Below are 19263 nucleotides of genomic sequence, written 5' to 3' on the forward strand. Positions count from 1 at the left end.
TAATGCACAAAGTGCAGTCACATGGTGTTTTAGCTAGGTTGATAAAGAACTGGTTCAGCAACAGCCAGAGTAGTAGTTGAAGGGAGTTTCTCAATGGAGAAAGGTGACCAGTGGTGTTCCACAGGGATCAGTGGTGGGGCCACTGTTGGTTGTAATATACATAAATGATCTGGAAGAGGGCAGTGGTCTGATGAGTAAGTTTGCAGATGACAAAGATTGGTGGAGTAGCAGAAAGCATAGGGGACTGTCAAAGAATACAGGAGACTACAGATAGACTGGAGAGCTGGGCAGAGAAGTGGCAGATGGATTTCAGTAAGTCTAATTCTAGATCAAACTAGACTGTAAATGGAAGAGCCTCAGGAAAAGTTGATGAGCAGAGAGAGCTGGGAGTTCAGGTCAGTTGTACCCTGAAGGTGGCTGTACAGGTGCATAGAATGGTCGAGGAAGGCAGAGGGTATGCTTGCCTTCATTGGACACATTGAGTATAAGATTTTGGTTCGGCTGCATTTAGAATACTGTGTACAGTTCTGGTCGCCACGTTACCAAAAGGGTGTGGACACTTTGAAGAGGGTGCAGAGAAGGTGTACGAGGATGGTGCCTGGTATGGAAGGTGCGAGCTACGAAGAGAGATTGAGATTGATGGGGGAACCTGATTGGAGGTCTACACAGGGTCGATAAAGATGAGCTTTTTCCCCAGGGTGAGGGATTCAGAAATGAGATATTCATGACGACAAGTAATTTACAGAGGGTATTAGAGGCCTAGAATGCATTGCCTGCCAAGGCAGGCACGGTAGATTCATTTAAGGTGTGTCTGGATATATGCATAAGTATTTGTGGAGCAGAGGGATACAGATGCTTAGGAATTGGGTGATAAGTTGACAGTGGATTTGGATTGGCTCAGGCTTGGAGGGCTGAAGGGTCTGTTCGTTTTCTTTGAGGGGTGACCTTAGTTTTATAAACAGCCTCTGACACTGATTTCTTGAGCGATGAACTGTAATAGCAACCCAATTTCGAATATCAAGTGTGTGGCATGATAAAAGGCAGAAAATGTTCAATTACTCACTTATTCTAATTCTCAATGCTACTGGAATTAATATTGAATTAAAAATAGGGTGTGATAACATGCTAATTATACTACCTATAATCCAGAGGCCTGGATCAATAAGATGCAATTTCAAATCCTAACATGGTAGATAAGGAATTTAAATTCAATTAATTAATAATAAAGTATTTGATTGTAGTCCAAGCCCATCTGATTCACTCTACCATTTTACTTGTGATTCCATAGCCACCGTAATGTGGCTGACTTAAGTGAAATGATTCATCAGTCACTTATATTTACATCACCTCCAGGGAAATTGGGTTAGGTGATAAATTCTGCTATTACCTGTTAACTGGTACTTGAATAACTTCTGTAACTTCTTTTTTAGGGGCTGTATTTGTAAATGGCAAAGAAATGACAAATCAGCTGCCCTGTGTTTCTACCGGGTCATCAGTGACCTTTGACATGGAAGTTGTGAACTTGGGTTCCAGTTTCAGTGATGGTGCCAGCTTCAAGCTTAGAATGATCATAAGTTCTGGCAATCGAGAAGTCGTGTTTGACTGGCTGCTTGATCAACCCTGTGAAGCCTTGTATTTTGGATGTTCCTTTGTGTATCCAGGTTGGAAAGTACTGGTATTTTAGACTCCAGTGAATCCTCATTTCCAACTATGGGAGGATCATCCTTTACTTGAAGCTTCAGCTATTGGAAAAGCCCTGAGCTTTAAGTAATTATTTAAACAAGATTTGAAAAGGTTACAGAAGGTGATTGTTTAAAAAACAAGTGAAACATAACTGAACTTCAGTATTAAAGATGGAGAGTCCTGACAATCCTGCCAAATCTTTTGCAAAATCAGACTAAAAGTAATGCACGAAGCACCTGTGTTCTTGACAAGATGAATTTTGATGACCTGCCTGTCATTGGCAATTTGAGAGGTGACAAATACTTGTCCTAATGAGCCACTTTTCTACGTTACCAAGGTTCTGTATCTTCATTTTAAAACTAGTGGAGCAATGGTAATGTGAGATGAGTATCAAGTTACAATTTATTCCATACAGCTCTACTAAAAGCCGATCATTACTACAGAAAATCCACATGCCCCTTCACTTTATATTCTTCAATTGCATCCTTCATGGACTTCCGCAGTGTCCCCTTAAATGTTGCTCTGCTGTTCACAGCATGTTAAAGTGGATCTATATACTTAAGCCTAATTTTACATTTAAATATTGAATAGAGCTTGAGCAATTTCCTCAACTGTCACAGGATAAGTAATGAGTACAGTTTAACTTGAAAGACATTTAGAGCCTCCATTTCTTTTTTAAAAAAAAGACTTCTGCCTGGTCTAGATAAAGTTATCAATTTTTAGCCTTGGTATTTCAGATCAAGATGTTAATCATGTACAGCCAGTAATCATTCCTGTCACTGACATTAAAATAAATGTATACAATTTATTTTTGCTTAAAGCATTCAGATCATGATCATAATAATATAGAGGAGAGCCATCCTGACTATGAAATTGCTGCTTGCATGTTTTAATATCAGGAGCAAAGGAAACAAACATTCCAGTAAAATGAGAGAGAATTGTATCATGTATGTATGTTTGTTCCAATTTTAAAGCCACAGATTTTATCCAACTTGATTTCCGTTCAAATAAACAACAAACTACCTAAAGAATTGACATTTTCCTGCCCCATTACTGTCATCAACTGGTGGGAGGTAATCATTGTTTCCAATATATGTGAACATGGGTAATGGTGCAGAATTGTCTGGAAGTTTGTGTCATGATGTGTATATTTTTGCATTTGTCATTCACTGCAAACAATTAAGTTTTAAAACTTGAATTACTTAAAGTGCCTTTTATCAATACAAGCATGATTTTTTCCATAGAACAATCATTGTTTAAAAGTGCCTATATACAGTCCTTTATATTTTAAGATTAATATTGACAAATTCACAGTATAATGAATTAAACCATCATTCTGCTTTAAATACAAACTTTAACAGGTATTGGTTTGAATTGCTCTGGTTAAGTTTGGTCCGACATGGTGCTAAACCGCTAGTCTTAAAGATGTTATGTTTGAGCTGGGCCAATTCTTAGTGAGTTGGTGTAGATCAACATCCCAATTTAAATCTAGTCTATAGCAGCTGAGAAGCAACCACTTGCCTTCTAATCCATCTTGGATGGAGATGGGGATTAGAAAATCCCCAACTCCAGTAAGATTATGGGATAAAAACAATGCTATTACTCAAGGGAAGAATGTGTTCACTGCAATGCTGTACCAGTCAATTGATCCATTCACTATAATCTTTAAGTGTTTTGTTCACTGAAAAGAAATCTCTAGTTTGATTGGGTCTCATTTTATTTTACCTCCACTTTTTAAAAATGGAACATACCAGGTATTATGCAACTTTCCAGTTGTGAAATTTGCTTGTCTTTAATCTTCAATGTAATAAAAGTATTTCTAATAAAACTGAAAGGCTTGTTTGATCGTATACTACTGACACCCATTTTGTGCACAGATGTTTTCCCAGGCCTTTTCCCTTATTATATATTGCTTTCTCAGTTAGTGATTAATAATTCATCTTTGTATTTGGACTACCAGAACGGATCCAAGCTTAAGGTGAAACAGTGAGACCACAAAAATATTAGTGGCAAGTGGTCAGCAAGCCAAGGTCATAAGTTATGCATGCAATTTAATTTAGGGACATGGGGTTAGTCGATAAGGAACTTAAGTATTTTTCTACACACACTTTTCAGAGATACCTGAAAGTTACTTGGATATCTTTTACTCCAGATCAGGGGCATAACTAGTTCAGATTTATATTCAGTGAGACTGCCCTACGAAGTGATGGTGGAACTGATGCAGTTCATTTGGTGTAGGTATTAGCAATGCTATTAGAGGGAGTTCCAAGATTTTGCCATAGCAACTACTGTGATATTTCCAAGTGACCTGGATTTGTGCTGTGCTACATTCATCTATGAAATGATAAATGTAAAGTTTTTTTTTGCCTCTAAGAAGTTTAGTCTCTCGTTAAAACAAATGCTTCCTTAATTTGTATGGCAAACAGGACAGATGGCAAATTGGGCAGAGTTCAAATTGTAAAAGTATAAAATAAAATCAAAGGAAAAAGTAACTTGTAGCACAGGTCAAATGGCCTTGTTCTGTTGTATTCAAGTTAGAAAATGAAATCTAGACATTTACAGCACATTGTGGAGTAAGATTAGTCATTTGTATTACATTGACTCAAGATGGAATATAACAAGTCATGATAATGAAACATTTCAAAGGACAAGAGGCTGAATGTAAAATTTAGCATTTAAGAGATGTATTATAATTTACCAAGTTAATTTGAGAACATAACTGATGCTCAAAATACTGTTATGGTACTGTTAGAAAATAAATACAAAACAATTTTTCAATTTCCATATATTCTAGCCTTAAATTGTTGATAATTCAAGAGATGATGCAAATTTACATATTAAATTGCCTTACAATTAAGGAAAATTGAGAGTTTGAGTTTATTACCCCCTAATAAAATTTACCAGAAGGAATCAGTCAGAAAATGGGCATATGACCTCCACTTTTAAGTTCAACTCTTGGGTATTCAAGCAACAGTTCGGAGGAAGCAGAGGCATATCCTTGCTAATTGGGAAACAGCACTGCAATCTGCCAACACTATCTTCAGGCACCCACTTTACAGTTTGAGCCTGACCAAAGGCCAAAATTAATGGAGACCCACTGCTAGAAAAGGCAATCTTATTCTCCAAAGAAGCAGAACATATTGGTTGCTTAAATATGCTTAATTTATTATTTGAAAAGGGAATTAATATGCATTTAGGGAAAGGATTAGAAATTGGGACTAAAACGACAGTTGAGGAATGAACAAAGGGAATTTTGTGCTCCAAAACCTTAAAAAAAAGCTAGGCAAGGCTTCCAATCCCATTGCGGTGTGAAATTTAAGAAAGAGAGAGCCAATACCACAAACAAAAATGGGTGTGTTATAAATTGGTTCACTGATTTGGAGGGAACTTCATACCCTCATGAGTAAGGTATTGCACTTCTGAAAACATTACGTGTAAGCAATCAATACATAAAGTTAGATCAATGTCAAAGCAAACCACAAATGTAAATAAATCACCAGTTTTTATTCTACATCCTGCCTCTCGCAAAATTGCATCACAATTTTATTTTCTCATGAAATTACTGTGGGGAGGTAGTTCCTTAAGTTGAGAAAATGTCAAATTATGGTAGGAAAAAAGATCAAAAGGTTAGATAAATTTGCTAATTAACCCATTCATCAAAAACTATGAAGATGGGATATCTTGAGAAGAGGAGGCTAGCACAAAAATCATTTGCAGAATAGAAGTGGTGAAGGAGCAGATGAAATTGGATGGGCCAATTACAGTTGCATTCCACATTTGCTCACTATCCAAGGCAAAATCATTCACTCGCAGACCAAACAATGACGTTTCAGCAACTCAGGCAGATTCCTGAAATTCTCAAGCATGTACTACATTAAAAACAGGTGTTTGGGCAAGTTTTGCTCAACTCACCTCCCAACAAATGATGATAGCCTCTACTCAAAGGCCCACAAGCATCTGCCTAACAGAACAAGAGTAGTAATTCAACATTATTAAACCTGCGCCTTCCCCTTGTGCTACAATCAGCGCTCAAGTACTTTGAAACTCAATAGATATAGCACACTTAAGTTCACACTTCAACTGCATTAAATCACTATTGTCCATGTACATATATGGATTTTGAGACAGCATACAGCAAGTTGCAGCCCTCAGCGATTCAAATACATATAGGAATAATAGCTATTGGATGTGAGCTAGCACCTACAAACTGGAATCCAGAAAGGAAAACAGCAGCTCCAAAAACAAAAAGGGGCTCAGCACTGGTAAGGGAGAAGGGAGCATAGTTAAAATCTGAACACAGCCACCCCGAGATAGATCTTTCACCTCTCAGTCTTGGTGTATTAACATTTTCCACATTTAGCCCCCCCATAAAATGGTTTGTTATTAAAATTTACATCAACTTGACTAATCAGCTGCAAAACACTTATCCCATTATCAAGCAGAATGAAAAAATAAAGGAAGCATCCCTTGGGCTGCTTAGGTCCAGTTATTTTCATCAAGTAAAGCTTAATGACCTATAGGTAATTTTATGAAAGGGATATTGAAAGTTAACCTTTTAGAACATTTTACTATTACTTAAATCACAATACACTGGGAAGCTATTTTATTAGAGCTCGCATGCCAGAAGAGTTATATGCAGAGGTAGCAGTGTTCTGCACTTCCTGATGCTCCCTAAATTATGGGGACTTGCTACAGTAATGAAAGAGGTTGTATAACAAAGCTTGTTTGCACTAAAGTTATTTCCCAGTGCTATTCTAAGTATGACAAACAAATCAAATAAAGTGGCAGCAAACTGAAAATAACTCTCCTCTGTCCCACCACCCAAGAAAAACAGAACTCATTAACTTCCCTTGATATTTTGCTTACAAAAGCATAATGTGCAAAACCCACAATTTCATTCAACATTAGCTGTGCTGTGCCATATCATGGTTACTCAAGCATAGCTTCATTACAGAGCTCTACATCTCAATTTCTAAATTAACATTTAGAAGGTTGGCAACTTGAAGTAGGAAAATGTCTTATTTTTATTTTTTTTTAAATAGAAAAACCCATTAACATTTCAATGACCAGTTTGGTTACAAAAGCTGACAGGAAAGTGCGGGCTAGTTTTTAAAAGTCAGTGTAAAATTTCATGAAATCCAAAATTTCCAGCATTATTTCAAAATCTCGGGCTGTCAAACTGTGCAGACCATGCCAGCCATCTGTAGCAGGAAAAGTGGAAATTACTTTGCTAAGAAACATTAGCAGCAGGAAAACACTACAGCACCCCAAACCAAATTACAAAAAAAAAAATCTAATTTACATGTGCACAGCATTAGCAGATCAAAGCCACGGACAAGATATGCACAGGCTACACAGATACTAGATAAAAGGGAAAAACATTTTAAGATATTTCACAGAAATGCACTTACCGCTGGAAAAAGTTGGTGACTCAAGTAGCATAAAAAAGTCTGTAGCTCCAAGTAATATTGTTTAAACAGAAGCCCCCCTCCCCCTCATTTTAAATAAGTTTTTTTAAAGAAAGAAAAATATGCACACTAAGTTTTAAAAAATAAACACCCGAGGTGATAATGCGAATCGGTCCACAGTGCTTGCTTAGTTTAAAAACCTGCATCCCTGGTACTGCGCCAGTAGTGAAAAAATCACTTTCCATTGGAAAAAAACTGTAAACATTTATATTACTCCAAAATGTATTCTACTTGCACAAATGACTGTGCACTCCAATGTAGCAAAACATTGCGTAAATTACATACCTTCCGGTCATTATTTCTTAAGTGTCTACTGCAATAAATACAGTGTGTTGATAACAGGAAAATAAGATAGTGTCTCAGAATATTGCATAAAGAGTAGTTAAATATTCCTGGTCCAGCCTTGCTGTGCACTGCCATCCCACTGGAATGACAGCACCAATATTCAGGCTACTATTCCTCTCCTGTTCAGATTTTTATCAAAGTGGTTGTCAATAAGACAGTCTTAATATATTCAGACTATAGCACTGGTGAAACACAGCAAGAAAAGAGCAACATTGCAGATAAAGCACATCAACCATGCATGCATGCAAGTCTGACTAGACACTAAGCAAAATAAACAGATTTTCCAGTAAGAACAGATACTACTTTAGGGATGTGTGTGAATAGAGAGCAAGAGAAGGTAGATATGTCATCTCAAAACAGACTATTTAACAGACACTTAAAAAATCCTTCTAAACAGGAACAGGAAAGTGCTACTCCTGTATCAAGATCAAGACCGAGAGATGTACACACGCAAACTTTGTCCATTTAAATTGCACTTTTCTTTTTTAAACAATGTTTTCGTTACACTGATGATTTTATATAATATACTTCATCGAAAGAACATGACTTTAAAAAAAAGGAGAATGTAAAGTGAAATCCTATCTGTGAGTCCTTCGACAAAAACAGATTTTAAAACAATTTTTATAAACTGCCAATGTGGATAATGTGAAAGATTTGGTTTTGTAGCCCAAAAATGTTTTCTAGAAAGAATGATTTTTGCACAAAGAAAATATTTGCAGCTAGCTGAACTGTGCATGTTCAGATTACTATGATGAATGCAATGTCAATTTAAATTGTACTCCATCAGCTAAATGAATTCAACACCAACGTTTACAAGAATAAAGAATCTTAATACAACACTGCTGTCTTGTTTCACTGTTACCGATTAACCCATTGTCCACTTGGATCTTCTGCAGATTTCAGCTGCAACATTTATGGAACAACCTTGTTTTGCCCCTTCTTCAGTGACTGTTCACTGTGTCCAGGCTGAGGGAGGGACAGAGCACGGTAAAGGGCCATAAAGGGGGAGGGATTAAAAAAACAGGATAAAATGTTTTGTTTCAGAGTTTATGCCTTTTGCTGTGTTTGGTAACTCCTGAACAGAGACTGTCAGTGCTCGAATTTCTGTCTCTCATGCCTGTACCACTGTCTTCACTGTTTGGCCGACTCTCATCTATGGGTTCCTGTCTCAGTTTTAAAGCAGAATAATCTCTTTGCAGCTTCTGTTGCAGTTCACCGAGCCTGGCCATTACTTTATCTATGGTGTTTAAATTAATCAAGTTGAAGTCGTGCATGCTAACTAGATGAAGCAGAAAGTTCCGACAAAGGTTTTTCTCAATTATTCTTGGTCCACAAGTCTCTACAAAGAGCAGGCAGGATTGATGCATCTGATTGTCAGCAATGAACCTGCAGAGAGTAATGAGAGGCGATTAACAGATTGTTACAAGAATTCTCTGGACATCTAATGTAGTTATGCAGACAACAGGCAATTTCCTTCCACTCAACTGAATCTAGAGATGGTAGGGCACATCGGATTACTCTGCTCACCTTAAGGCTAGGAATGTAGAGGTTAGCACTAAGTCAAAATTTCCACCTGGCTGAAATCAAAAGCATACTACCAATCAGATCTGAAAACGCTGTATTTGAAATTTTACACCCAGTACCACAAAAGAGAGCCCAAGTACTCATCAAAGTAGTGTCGTCAGGACAACATCCAAACTCTGTTGAAGTAGGTTAGTGCTTATGAAAACATGACAAGTGAATTGTAGGTTAATGAAGTTACAATTTCAACTCAAATACCATTTTTGCTCAGTTGGTAGCAATCTCATTTAAGTTAGGTAGCTGCGAGCTGAAACTTCAAAAAAAAGGGACAGGAAGCAGGTATAGCATAGCAGAGTGCTGAACTAGGACACTTGATATACATGGAGATCCTGCCTGCTTGTTGTAAGAGGTTAATTAGATATTATAACCATGGGGGGGCATCATAACTTCAACAGCAAGCATTTCTCTAGCTGCAGGATGAGATTCCTCCTTCAGTTATTACCTACAGCAGATTAGTTAGCCAGGAAGAAAAAAGTATTGTGAATACCTAATTGGATCCATTAGAATTAACTGAACCAGCATTGCTAAGAATAAAGACCTTGCAAAAGTTTCATAAATGAGGAGGAAAAGAGCGCAGACAAATTATATGCAATGAGGAAAATGACGTGTTTGTCTTCACAACAAAAATTAGATGGTCACAAGGGAATCAAACTAGTAGGGGTATAGCAAGGCAATGAGACAGATTAGACTGCTCTGCACAAAGTCAACATGGAATCAGTAGGCCAAATGGCCTCCTCTTAGGCCATAATGACTGACTCGTGGGCTGCTTGACAGAAAGTTTTCACATGCCCACTTGAGCAGCAGATTTCTGATATAGGAAACATCACAAACATCTAACCCAAGTTCAGACAATGCTCTGTCAAATACAAAGGTTAGCTTCACAGACACAAAGGTCACACAAATCTAAACAGAACTGACCAGCTAAAAGTGCTTACAGGATATTAATCGAGGAATGGTTCCTTGTTCAGAAATGATCTTGCTCCTCAGTATGCTACAGGGGGTCCTGTACACCTACCTAAAATCTCTCCAACCAGAAATTCTCCAAGCACTTCATTAATATGCACAGGAATTCATCATACAAAGAAAATAGCTCTAAGACTGTGAGCAGTGATTCCTATTAAAGTGCAGATCACTTCCTCAACTAAAACATAACATTCACATTTCAGAGCTGTAAATACCCCCATCCAACAGGAGCATTTCTTAATTTATTCCTTTCTCTCAATACTTGTAAATTAGGAACGGATCAAATTGCTTTGAATGCAATAAGCACGGCCACAGTTGGAATAAAAAATACAATGCCTGTTAATTTCATGGTTAAAATGTGAAATTCCACAATTTAACCATATCAATTTTTGAAAGGCCTAGATTAGTACAAAAATCTGTTCTATTCAGGATGCATTGTTTCATATGGTTAGCAGTCAGTTATGCTCTTGCTTTCAGAAAATATTATCTCATTACTGCATCCTACAGCAAGCAGACCAGCCAATGGAAATTAAAGAGATCTAAAAATTACCCGTGCTTCATAACGTGCAGATTCCACAGTTTCATCACTTCTTTCTCTCCTTCATTAACATCAGTGAACTCATCGATTTGCTGTAGTAAAAAGAACAAAAATCAAAATGCAATCTTCTTTAAAACTTGCCTGATGCCAGCGTGGAGCAATTACTGAAAAACAAACTTAATAGAAACCAAAATTAAGGTATGATACTACTGAATTGATTACAGTGAAATATACTTGGACAAAAAGATTTATAAATCATAGAAGCTTAATCAATTCCTTAATTGCGGTGGAGCCAAAAATCACGATGCGAGTTTCAATTCACAATCTATGGCAAGTTAGGTGAATATGAAGATACCACAATTAGCTCCAACAGTACTGCAGAAAGGAGCTGGAGAAATTCACACGAAGCCCCTGCAGCTGAATATTAGGCAATGAACTCTTCAGAGATGCTGAACAGAGATAGGGCCATTTCGGTTGCGATCCTCGCTCACCTTCCTAAAACAAGACCGGAGGGTGGCCATAATTTAAGGCATCAGCAATAGACCAATTTCTCAACACCGATCACCATCTTCAAAGGGTAGGTGGGACTGATATATATAAATTCTTTTAAAATCCACACTGGGTGAACTGGAAGGGGGAAATATAGGAATTATATATGCTTGCTTGACATTCCAATGAAAGATCATAGACCAATTTGCTATCTCAATACTACCATCATGCACCTAAACAAATATTAATTTCATACAGCAGCACTTTGATAGAGGAATGAAGTATCGAGTACTAACGGTAATGGTTTTCTCTCTCAGCCACTCAGGGTCCTTTTCATCCTCACTGTCCACATCCATCTCCTGTGGCCTGAGTGGCAGACAAGTGTCACTATGGAAATAAAGTCGATTGTGGCCACTAATGTAGGTCCGCTGTTGCTCCACTTCCCCATCTTCAGACTCCAAGAACTCAGAGAGACTTGGTTTAGTGCGTTTTGGCCTAAAAAACCGAAATATTTGAATTAACTAGTCTTGACAGGCTTCTTGCAATCTACATTCATATTAAATGCTCTATCACATTACTTTCCCCTGAAATACATACAAGTGTATCCATGTATAAATCCAACAGAAGTCTCTCTCTCTCTGTTCCCAATTATCAAACAAACAATCACTGGAAGCCAAACATAGCCCAAGGTTTAGAAAGATTTATCACTCCATTTCCAGCTTGAGATGAACTGCCTATCAAACCTGGAACCACCTCTAAATAGGCCTCTGAGAGCAGCCTGACAGTACAGTGCTGCAACCAAATACAACTTGAAGGTTTAGATTTCTCAGAGTTCCCTGCTCAACGAGGCTGAAATGAGACAATGAAGGCAGTACATTTCTTTTGTCAACATAAAATCTTATCAAAACCAGCAGGATTAAACAGGAAAGGCTTGAAATAATTTCATTCTTCTATTTTATATTATCTTTTGAATACTCACTAAATGGTTGGAAGATGCCAATGGCATTTACCAGTAACTTACTGGAAAATGTTCAACTCCTGCCCTTCACTAGTTTATACAAGTGTGACAAGAGGGTCAATGACAGTTCACAAGATCCAGACAGCAGGCAGACTGTGACTCTGATTACACTATTATTTTGTTCTTTTTGAAAGCTCTCTAAAACTATTGCCTCATTGCTGGATATATCCAAAGAACAATACTGAGAGTCATTAGTGTTCACAGCTAAAGAGACAGTATATTAAATGAGGGACAGGCAATGTGTCACCCTCTTGGTTCAAAGTCATTTACATATAAAGTCTGAAAATGCCAAAGATCACTTGGCTAAAAATCACACCAGGTTAGAGTCTGACAGGTATATTTTGAAGCACTAGCTTTCGAAGCACTGCTCCTTCATCAGGTGGTTGTGGAGCAGAATCATAAGATAATTTATAACAACAGGACTGCAGTGTCATGGAATGTAATATTAAAGCTAAATTTGTATAATGTTACATTCCATGACACTGCAGTCCTGTTGTTATAAATTTTGTATCTTACAATTCTGCTCCACAACCACATGAAGAAGCAGCGCTCCGAAAGCTAGTGCATCAAAATACACCAGTCGGACTACAACCTAGTAGTGTGATTGTTAACCTTGTCCACCCAAGTCCAACACCGGCTCCACCAAACAAAGATCACGTGGCAATGCAACTCTCTGGATGAGAGAGGGGAAAATCGACTTAGAAATAAAAATACAATAATCACTGCTGCACCTATGCAGCACAAGGGTATGTATATGTCATTACCTGCAGACTAATATGTGAGTCACTGGCGTCCTTTTGACAGGACCATTGCGGCTAAAGGCAAATCCAGGCTGGGAGTGAATATCCTGAGGATTTCCTGCGTAAGAGCCGTCATAACACTCATTGATAGATACGTCTATTCTAGCACCTTTAGGATGAGGCTGCAAAGAAATACCAAAATGAGAAACTCCATGAATTATTAGTCTGAAGAACTCTATAGTCAACACAAAGACATAAGCTCCTTTTATATTGAGCAGCTGTAGAATTAAACAAATTCCCTCCAGCAACCCCTACTTGAAAATCCGTTTAAAATCCACTTTGCACTTACAAAATGACATTACTCCTATAACGCACATGCATCCCTGCCAACCCGCACCTAATGATATCTACAAAGCAAGTTAATTCAGTTTCAAAAAGTTGGTTAATTAAAGAAAGCAATTTACTGAAATCTGTATCCATTGAAGTTACAAAAAATTCAAAGTTCACCTTTCAAATTCTGGCACAATGGGGAATTCAGATTTGATCATATATTTTTGTTCCAAAATAAGATACCAACAGTACTAGTGTCTTAAACTGCAGAGAAATAAGTATTTCCAATTCTATCCCAAGCATGAGCCCACATCATGCCAAGATTTGAGAATAACCAAAATTGGATTGAGAAAGTATACAGCTTCCTTAAATTCAGTAGTTTGGGGTATGTGGAAATTATCTGTTGCCTAATTTCCTGTGTCCTTAAGGGGATGATCAACCTTTTAGAATGCAAACCAGTGTAGTACAAGTACACCTACTGTTCGGGAGGTAATATGTCCATTTGGTTGAAGACAATGAAGGTGTTGGTTGATCTTCAGAATTGTGTAAAATCCTTTGATCAGACCAAGGCAGTGGTCAGTGTACGACAAATATCAAAGTAGTTTACAGTGCTTTCCTGTATTAAAGAGCCATAACAGCTGGGTTTGTTAATGATCTTTGAAAAAAAAAATCATTCATGTGTGAGCATCACTGGCTGGCCAGCATTTATTGTCCATTTTGAACTGCCCTCAACGAGGTGGCATTGAGCTGCTTTCTTGAACTGGTATAGTCCACGTACTGTAAATAAATCCACTGCCATGAGGGAGAGTGCTCAAAGATTTTGACCCAGAGACATTGGAGGAACAGTGACATTTTTCCAAGTCAGACTGAGTGGCAACTTGGAGGGGAGCTTCCAAGTGTCGGTGCTTCCACGTATCTGCTGTCTTTGACGTAGGTACTGTTTAAGGTACCCTGATGAATTTCTACAATGCATCTTTTAGTTGGTACACATTGGTGTTATCGAGTGCCAGCGATGGAGGGAAAAGGCACAGTGCTAAGAGGACCGCTTTGTCCTGGATGGTGTCAAGTTTCGAGTTTGTTGGAGCTGCACCCATCCAGGCAAGTGGAGAACATTCCATCATCTACTGCCAGAAGTTGTGGTGAGAAACCATTTATGAAAGTACCTTTAACACAATGAAACTAAAGGTGCTTCAGGATAGTATTAAACAAATTATGATACCAAACCACAGATATTGGGTCAAATGCCTGTTTTAAAATAACTTAAATATTCAGATACTGCTTGACTGGGGGTCTGTGCCAGGGATGATGGGGCACTAAGATTTGTTGCAAAATCAGTAAAAGCAAAGCTTCAGATGAGGAGAAAGTGAGGGCTGCAGATGCTGGAGATCAGAGCTGAAAATGTGTTGCTGGAAAAGCGCAGCAGGTCAGGCAGCATCCAAGGAACAGGAGAATCGACGTTTTGGGCATAAGCCCTTCCTGAAGAAGGGCTTATGCCCGAAACATCGATTCTCCTGTTCCTTGGATGCTGCCTGACCTGCTGCGCTTTTCCAGCAACACATTTTCAAAGCTTTAGATGACCCAAGTTTACTTAATATCTAACATGGGAGCATAGGAGTGCTCTGGAATGGTCACGTATAGAGCTAACAAAGGCGCAAATAATAGTTTTACCAAATGAGCTGAGATGTGGAAATGAAATAGGTGGTACTGGGTGAATGATAATTAGAGTTTGGTAGCTCATCTTCTAATCAAATAAAGCTCCCAATGTTACAGTCAGATTTACAGAAGAAAGGGGAAGATTTTGCCAAGACAGAAAACAATCAAGACTGATCTCAGCTAGCTGCATGACTCTTTTTCGGAGACTTCAATGAAATTCGCGCATACCACATAATTGAAGATAAATCTACTGTGGCAAAGCTTGAGGTGTTTAAGCAGGCTGTACAACTTCCGACAGTTCAATGTGCACCAAGGACAGTGCAAATCATCTCTGGCTTCAGTCTGCTGGCGTGTATTGTTGTTGTAAAGAAACTGAAAATAAATACAAATAGTTAAAAGTTGAAAATCATTTCTTGCTTTAAACTTGACTTATTCGATATTGCAGGCTACAATATTCAAAACTCATTGGGTGCCTGGAAGGTACCAAGTAGAAAATTTGAATGCCTTAAGAACAAAATGACAATTTGTTTAGCTGAGCAGGTAGGTGTATAATTCATGACAAGCTAATAGACTCCCATGCTTTCTTCACAATAAATAATGTATTTCCCATCACAGTAGACAGATACCTCATTGCTGGAATTAACTAACTAGATCTGGCAGGAAAAAAAAAATTAATGAAAAGGAATCACATTAACTATGAACTCTATCAGAAAGAAACGTGCTTGGTCAGATTCAGCTAAAATGATTGGCCATATTTCCGTGGCCTGTCTACTGATGTGCAAAGCAGCTTCATGTACACCTGTGCCACTGTTGTTTGGCAAAGCAGCTATTTCATATTTATTCTTAGAGGCTTAATCAGCTGGGATCGAAGAATAAGGTTATTTAAATTAGAGATCATTGAGTTCCTTTTAACAGATCAGCGTACTCAGTTGGAAATTTTAAAATAAAAGTTATTCCAAAAGCACCAGAAATATTTAAAACTGTTTTAACCTCTGCCACAAGACCTTCATTGCTACATGTGGTCTTGGTATTAAGATTTTGGAAAAGGGAGAGTGAGTTGCTTAAAGTCAAGTTTTCTCCAAGAGAGGCTGCATTGTAGTGAAGCTGAATATTTGAAAATTCACTTAGTCCCTTGCATTGGAGTGCACTGGTATGGTCAAGTTGAGAGGTCAAAAGGCACAGAGATTGTTTCAGCAAATGAGTTGACGTATGGAGATGAAATAGGTGGCACTCTATGAATGGATAAGGGGAGCCTGACAGCTCATCTTCCAAGCAAAACTCCAAGATTACAAAACAAATGGATTTAGCAAACAGGCAAGGAAAAAAAAAATCAGAATTGTACTGCTCATAGAACAAGTTTTGAAAACACTGTACAATTTCCACTGTTACCTCTGCTATTCAGAATATAACAAAACAGACCACAAGGAGCATCTGTAGCCCATACCCATTTCCCCAGAGAGAAGACTGTCCACTGTACCTGATAAAATATCCTTAATTTCTGTCGTGGCTCCATTGAAACTTGTTCCTTTTTATTTTGAAGTTCAGTTGTCAGAGAATCTTTTACAGCTGTGTATTAAAAAAAATTAAATGGATCGTGCATCTGCAATTTCTCATTCACACACTCCCATAATTCTGATTTGCCTGCACTGATGTTGCATTGACTTGTTTCAGGGAAATTAAATATCAGTTCTAGCTTTATCAAGAAGCACTATTCTCCATTGTTTTTCATTATTGAAGTTATGTAACCAGCTCTCTTGCCTGACATGTCAGATTGTTGCGACAGATCCTATGCCACTGTTCAAAGAGGAGTCCTCTCTCCAGTATCCTGGCCGATATCTATCCTATCAATATCACTAAACCAGATGACCTGATTGTGAAATAAATTCACAAGTATTCTTGATCAGGCCAGACCCCCTCAAAACATCAATAAAGTAGCCCAGACCCTATTCCAGGAATGATACAGCTGGTCAAAGCACTTAGTTTGGGCAGCACAGTGGCTCAGTGGTTAGCACTGCTGCCTTACAGAACCAGGGTCCCAGGTTCGATTTCAGCCTCGGCCAACTGTCTGTGTGGAGTTTGCACATTCTCCCTGTGTCTGCATGGGTTTCCTCCCACAGTCCAAAGATGTTCAGGTCATGCAAATTGGCCATGTCAAATTGCCCATAGTGATAGGTGCATTAGTCAGAGGGAGGTGGGTCGGGTAGGTTGCTCTTCAGAGGGTCGGTGTAGACTGGTTGGGCCAAAGGGCCTGTTTCCACACTGTAGGGAATCTAAATTTTTTAAACTTTACAAGATAACCGAATGAAATCAGCTAAAGAGAAGAGAATACAAAATAACCTAAAAACCCAGGTTCTCTCAACGTCAATGTTCCAGATACTTGCAACAAGTGGTGGTGGTGGTGGCGGCGGCGGACACACACACAGCATGTAACACCTTCTTCCATGTAGCTGGTTCTTGGACCAGTTGCCACAAAACTGACAAGCCAGAGTAAAGCTGAGCTGGGAGAACTGGCCACTCCCCTTTCATCATACTTATGATTTTTGTAAAAACTTGAAAGCCTTTTGCCTGAGCAAGTATCTGTGGGCTATAATCAAACTGGGCCTAAAACCTTTCAAACCGAGACCTCTGGAAAAAAAAGCCAAGGACAGGCTAACCTTTTCAAAGGAGCAGCATCGTCACAAGTAGTCATATTATACCAGGATATATTCAAACAGGTTCATTTGAAATCACAAGCTTTCGGAGCACTGCTCCTTTGTCACTTCACGTGAAGCTGCAGTGCTCTGAAAGCTTGAAATTTCAAATAAACTTGCTGGACTTTATCCTACTGATTTGTCTTTGTCCACCTCAGTGCAACACTAGCACTTCCACATGTTTATTTCACTACAGACATAGCAAGTGCCTTAGGACACTTTGCATGATGCAAAGTGGCACACAAGGACAACGACCTTTCCATAAAAGGTATTTAAAATATTAGGTTAGAAAGGAGTGGGTACGAGGTAGCACATTGATACAATTGTGGGTAAACTCTGTTTTATTTGCAAAACAGTGACGTTTCTCCATATAAAAATGTATGCACATTTGTAGGTCTAGAAGTACAGCATCTAAACCTATTAGAATTTTAAGTTTACGTGAATTACTTTTTAAAAATTCATTTGTGGGACAAGGACATTACTGACTGGCCAGCATTTATTGTTTGATCCTGGAAAACGGTGGGGAGCCGCTGCCTTGAATTGCTGTAGTCCACATGCGGTCAATGTCATTAGGAAGTTCCAGCATTTTGACCCAACTACAGTGAAGAAGCAGTGATATGTTTCAAAGTCTGGACAGAGAGTTGCTCAGAGGGAACATTTAGGTGGTGGCATTCCCATGTACCTGTTGTTCTTCTAGATGGAAATGGTTATTGATTTGGAAGGTGTTTTCTAAGGATCTTGGGTAAATTTCTGCAGTGCATCTCCTAGATGGTACACACTGCTGCTACGGAGTGCCAGTGGTAGGGGTGGATGCTTGTGGATGTGGTGCTAAATGGGCTTTGTTCTGGATGGTGTCAAGCTTCTTGAATATTGTTACAGCTGCACCCATCCAAGCAAATGGAGGCATTTTCCATCACACTCCTGACTTGTGCCTTGTATTCTCAGCCTCTTCATCCTCAGTCATTAGGAAGAGTTGTAAAGAGCTGAGCACTGATTCTTGGAGGATACCAATAACTAACCTGCCAAACTTGAAAATGCCTGTTTAACTCAACTGTCCATTGCCTGTTAAACAATTCTCCAGCCATGCAAAACCATCCTCAACACTTGTACTGCTGAGATCCTGTCTGCTTTCAGTTGAACGGAGATGGAGAAATGGGGTACGATCCTTGTTTACTGGCAAACATTTGTCCTTCAAATCAACAACAAAAACTAACTTACTGTTCACCCCTGATATTCAAGGATCTTTATGGTTCACAACTCAGGCACATTAGCCAATGCTGCTCACTATCTCAGAAGTAATATCGTGGCAGTGAAATTTCAGTGGCTATGACAGAATGTAGTTGAGGGCAAAGCACAATGTTCTCAAGGAGGACAGTGATGTGGATCTTAGGGCTAAAGGAATCGAAGAGTACCCAGAGAAAGCAGGAACAGATCAACCATGACCATACTGAACGGTGAAGCAGACTCACCCACATCAATTTACTCCATTTAGAAACTTCAGAACAAGGATATCATATAAATACAAATCTGCTCTTTTGTTTAAAGAAGATAGATTGCAAACAGCAATTTCAAACACATTGCCCCAAATCACTGAATGATGCATAATGATGCACAGGTCAAATCACATCAAGTTCACTGATGATCCAACTGCAGTGGGTCTCATCAGCACAAACGATGAGTCAGCATACAAAGAGGCGGCTAATGAGCTGGTGCAGAGCCAACAATCTGTCTCTGAACGTGGACAAGACAAGAGATAGTTGACTTC

At 38.7% G+C, this 19263-nt stretch overlaps 2 protein-coding genes across 6 annotated transcripts in view; one reads left to right on the forward strand and one right to left on the reverse strand.

The window, feature by feature from the left end:
* Nucleotides 1-8333, forward strand: part of crlf3 (cytokine receptor-like factor 3) — a 77384-nt gene extending 69051 nt beyond the window's left edge. For all 5 annotated transcript variants that reach the window (XM_043715124.2, XM_043715125.2, XM_088000763.1 and 2 more), the window contains one exon: nt 1431-8333. In XM_043715124.2, the coding sequence (XP_043571059.1) occupies nt 1431-1684 (254 nt within the window). In that variant the 3' untranslated portion in view covers nt 1685-8333. The remainder of the gene's footprint in view (nt 1-1430) is intronic.
* The window catches only part of LOC122562302 (polycomb protein suz12-like), a 53783-nt gene continuing 41209 nt past the window's right edge, over nt 6690-19263 (reverse strand). The window contains exons 11-16 of the mRNA XM_043715122.2: nt 16286-16374; nt 15037-15180; nt 12850-13007; nt 11364-11562; nt 10591-10670; nt 6690-8882 (exon numbers count right to left, since the gene is read on the reverse strand). Of these exons, the coding sequence (XP_043571057.1) occupies nt 8537-8882; nt 10591-10670; nt 11364-11562; nt 12850-13007; nt 15037-15180; nt 16286-16374 (1016 nt within the window). The 3' untranslated portion in view covers nt 6690-8536. The remainder of the gene's footprint in view (nt 8883-10590; nt 10671-11363; nt 11563-12849; nt 13008-15036; nt 15181-16285; nt 16375-19263) is intronic.

The sequence above is a fragment of the Chiloscyllium plagiosum genome, unplaced genomic scaffold (genome assembly GCF_037043375.1).
Source record: "Chiloscyllium plagiosum isolate Xiang-an unplaced genomic scaffold, Cpla_swu_hap1 HiC_scaffold_25, whole genome shotgun sequence".
NCBI classification, from domain to species: Eukaryota; Metazoa; Chordata; class Chondrichthyes; order Orectolobiformes; family Hemiscylliidae; genus Chiloscyllium; species Chiloscyllium plagiosum.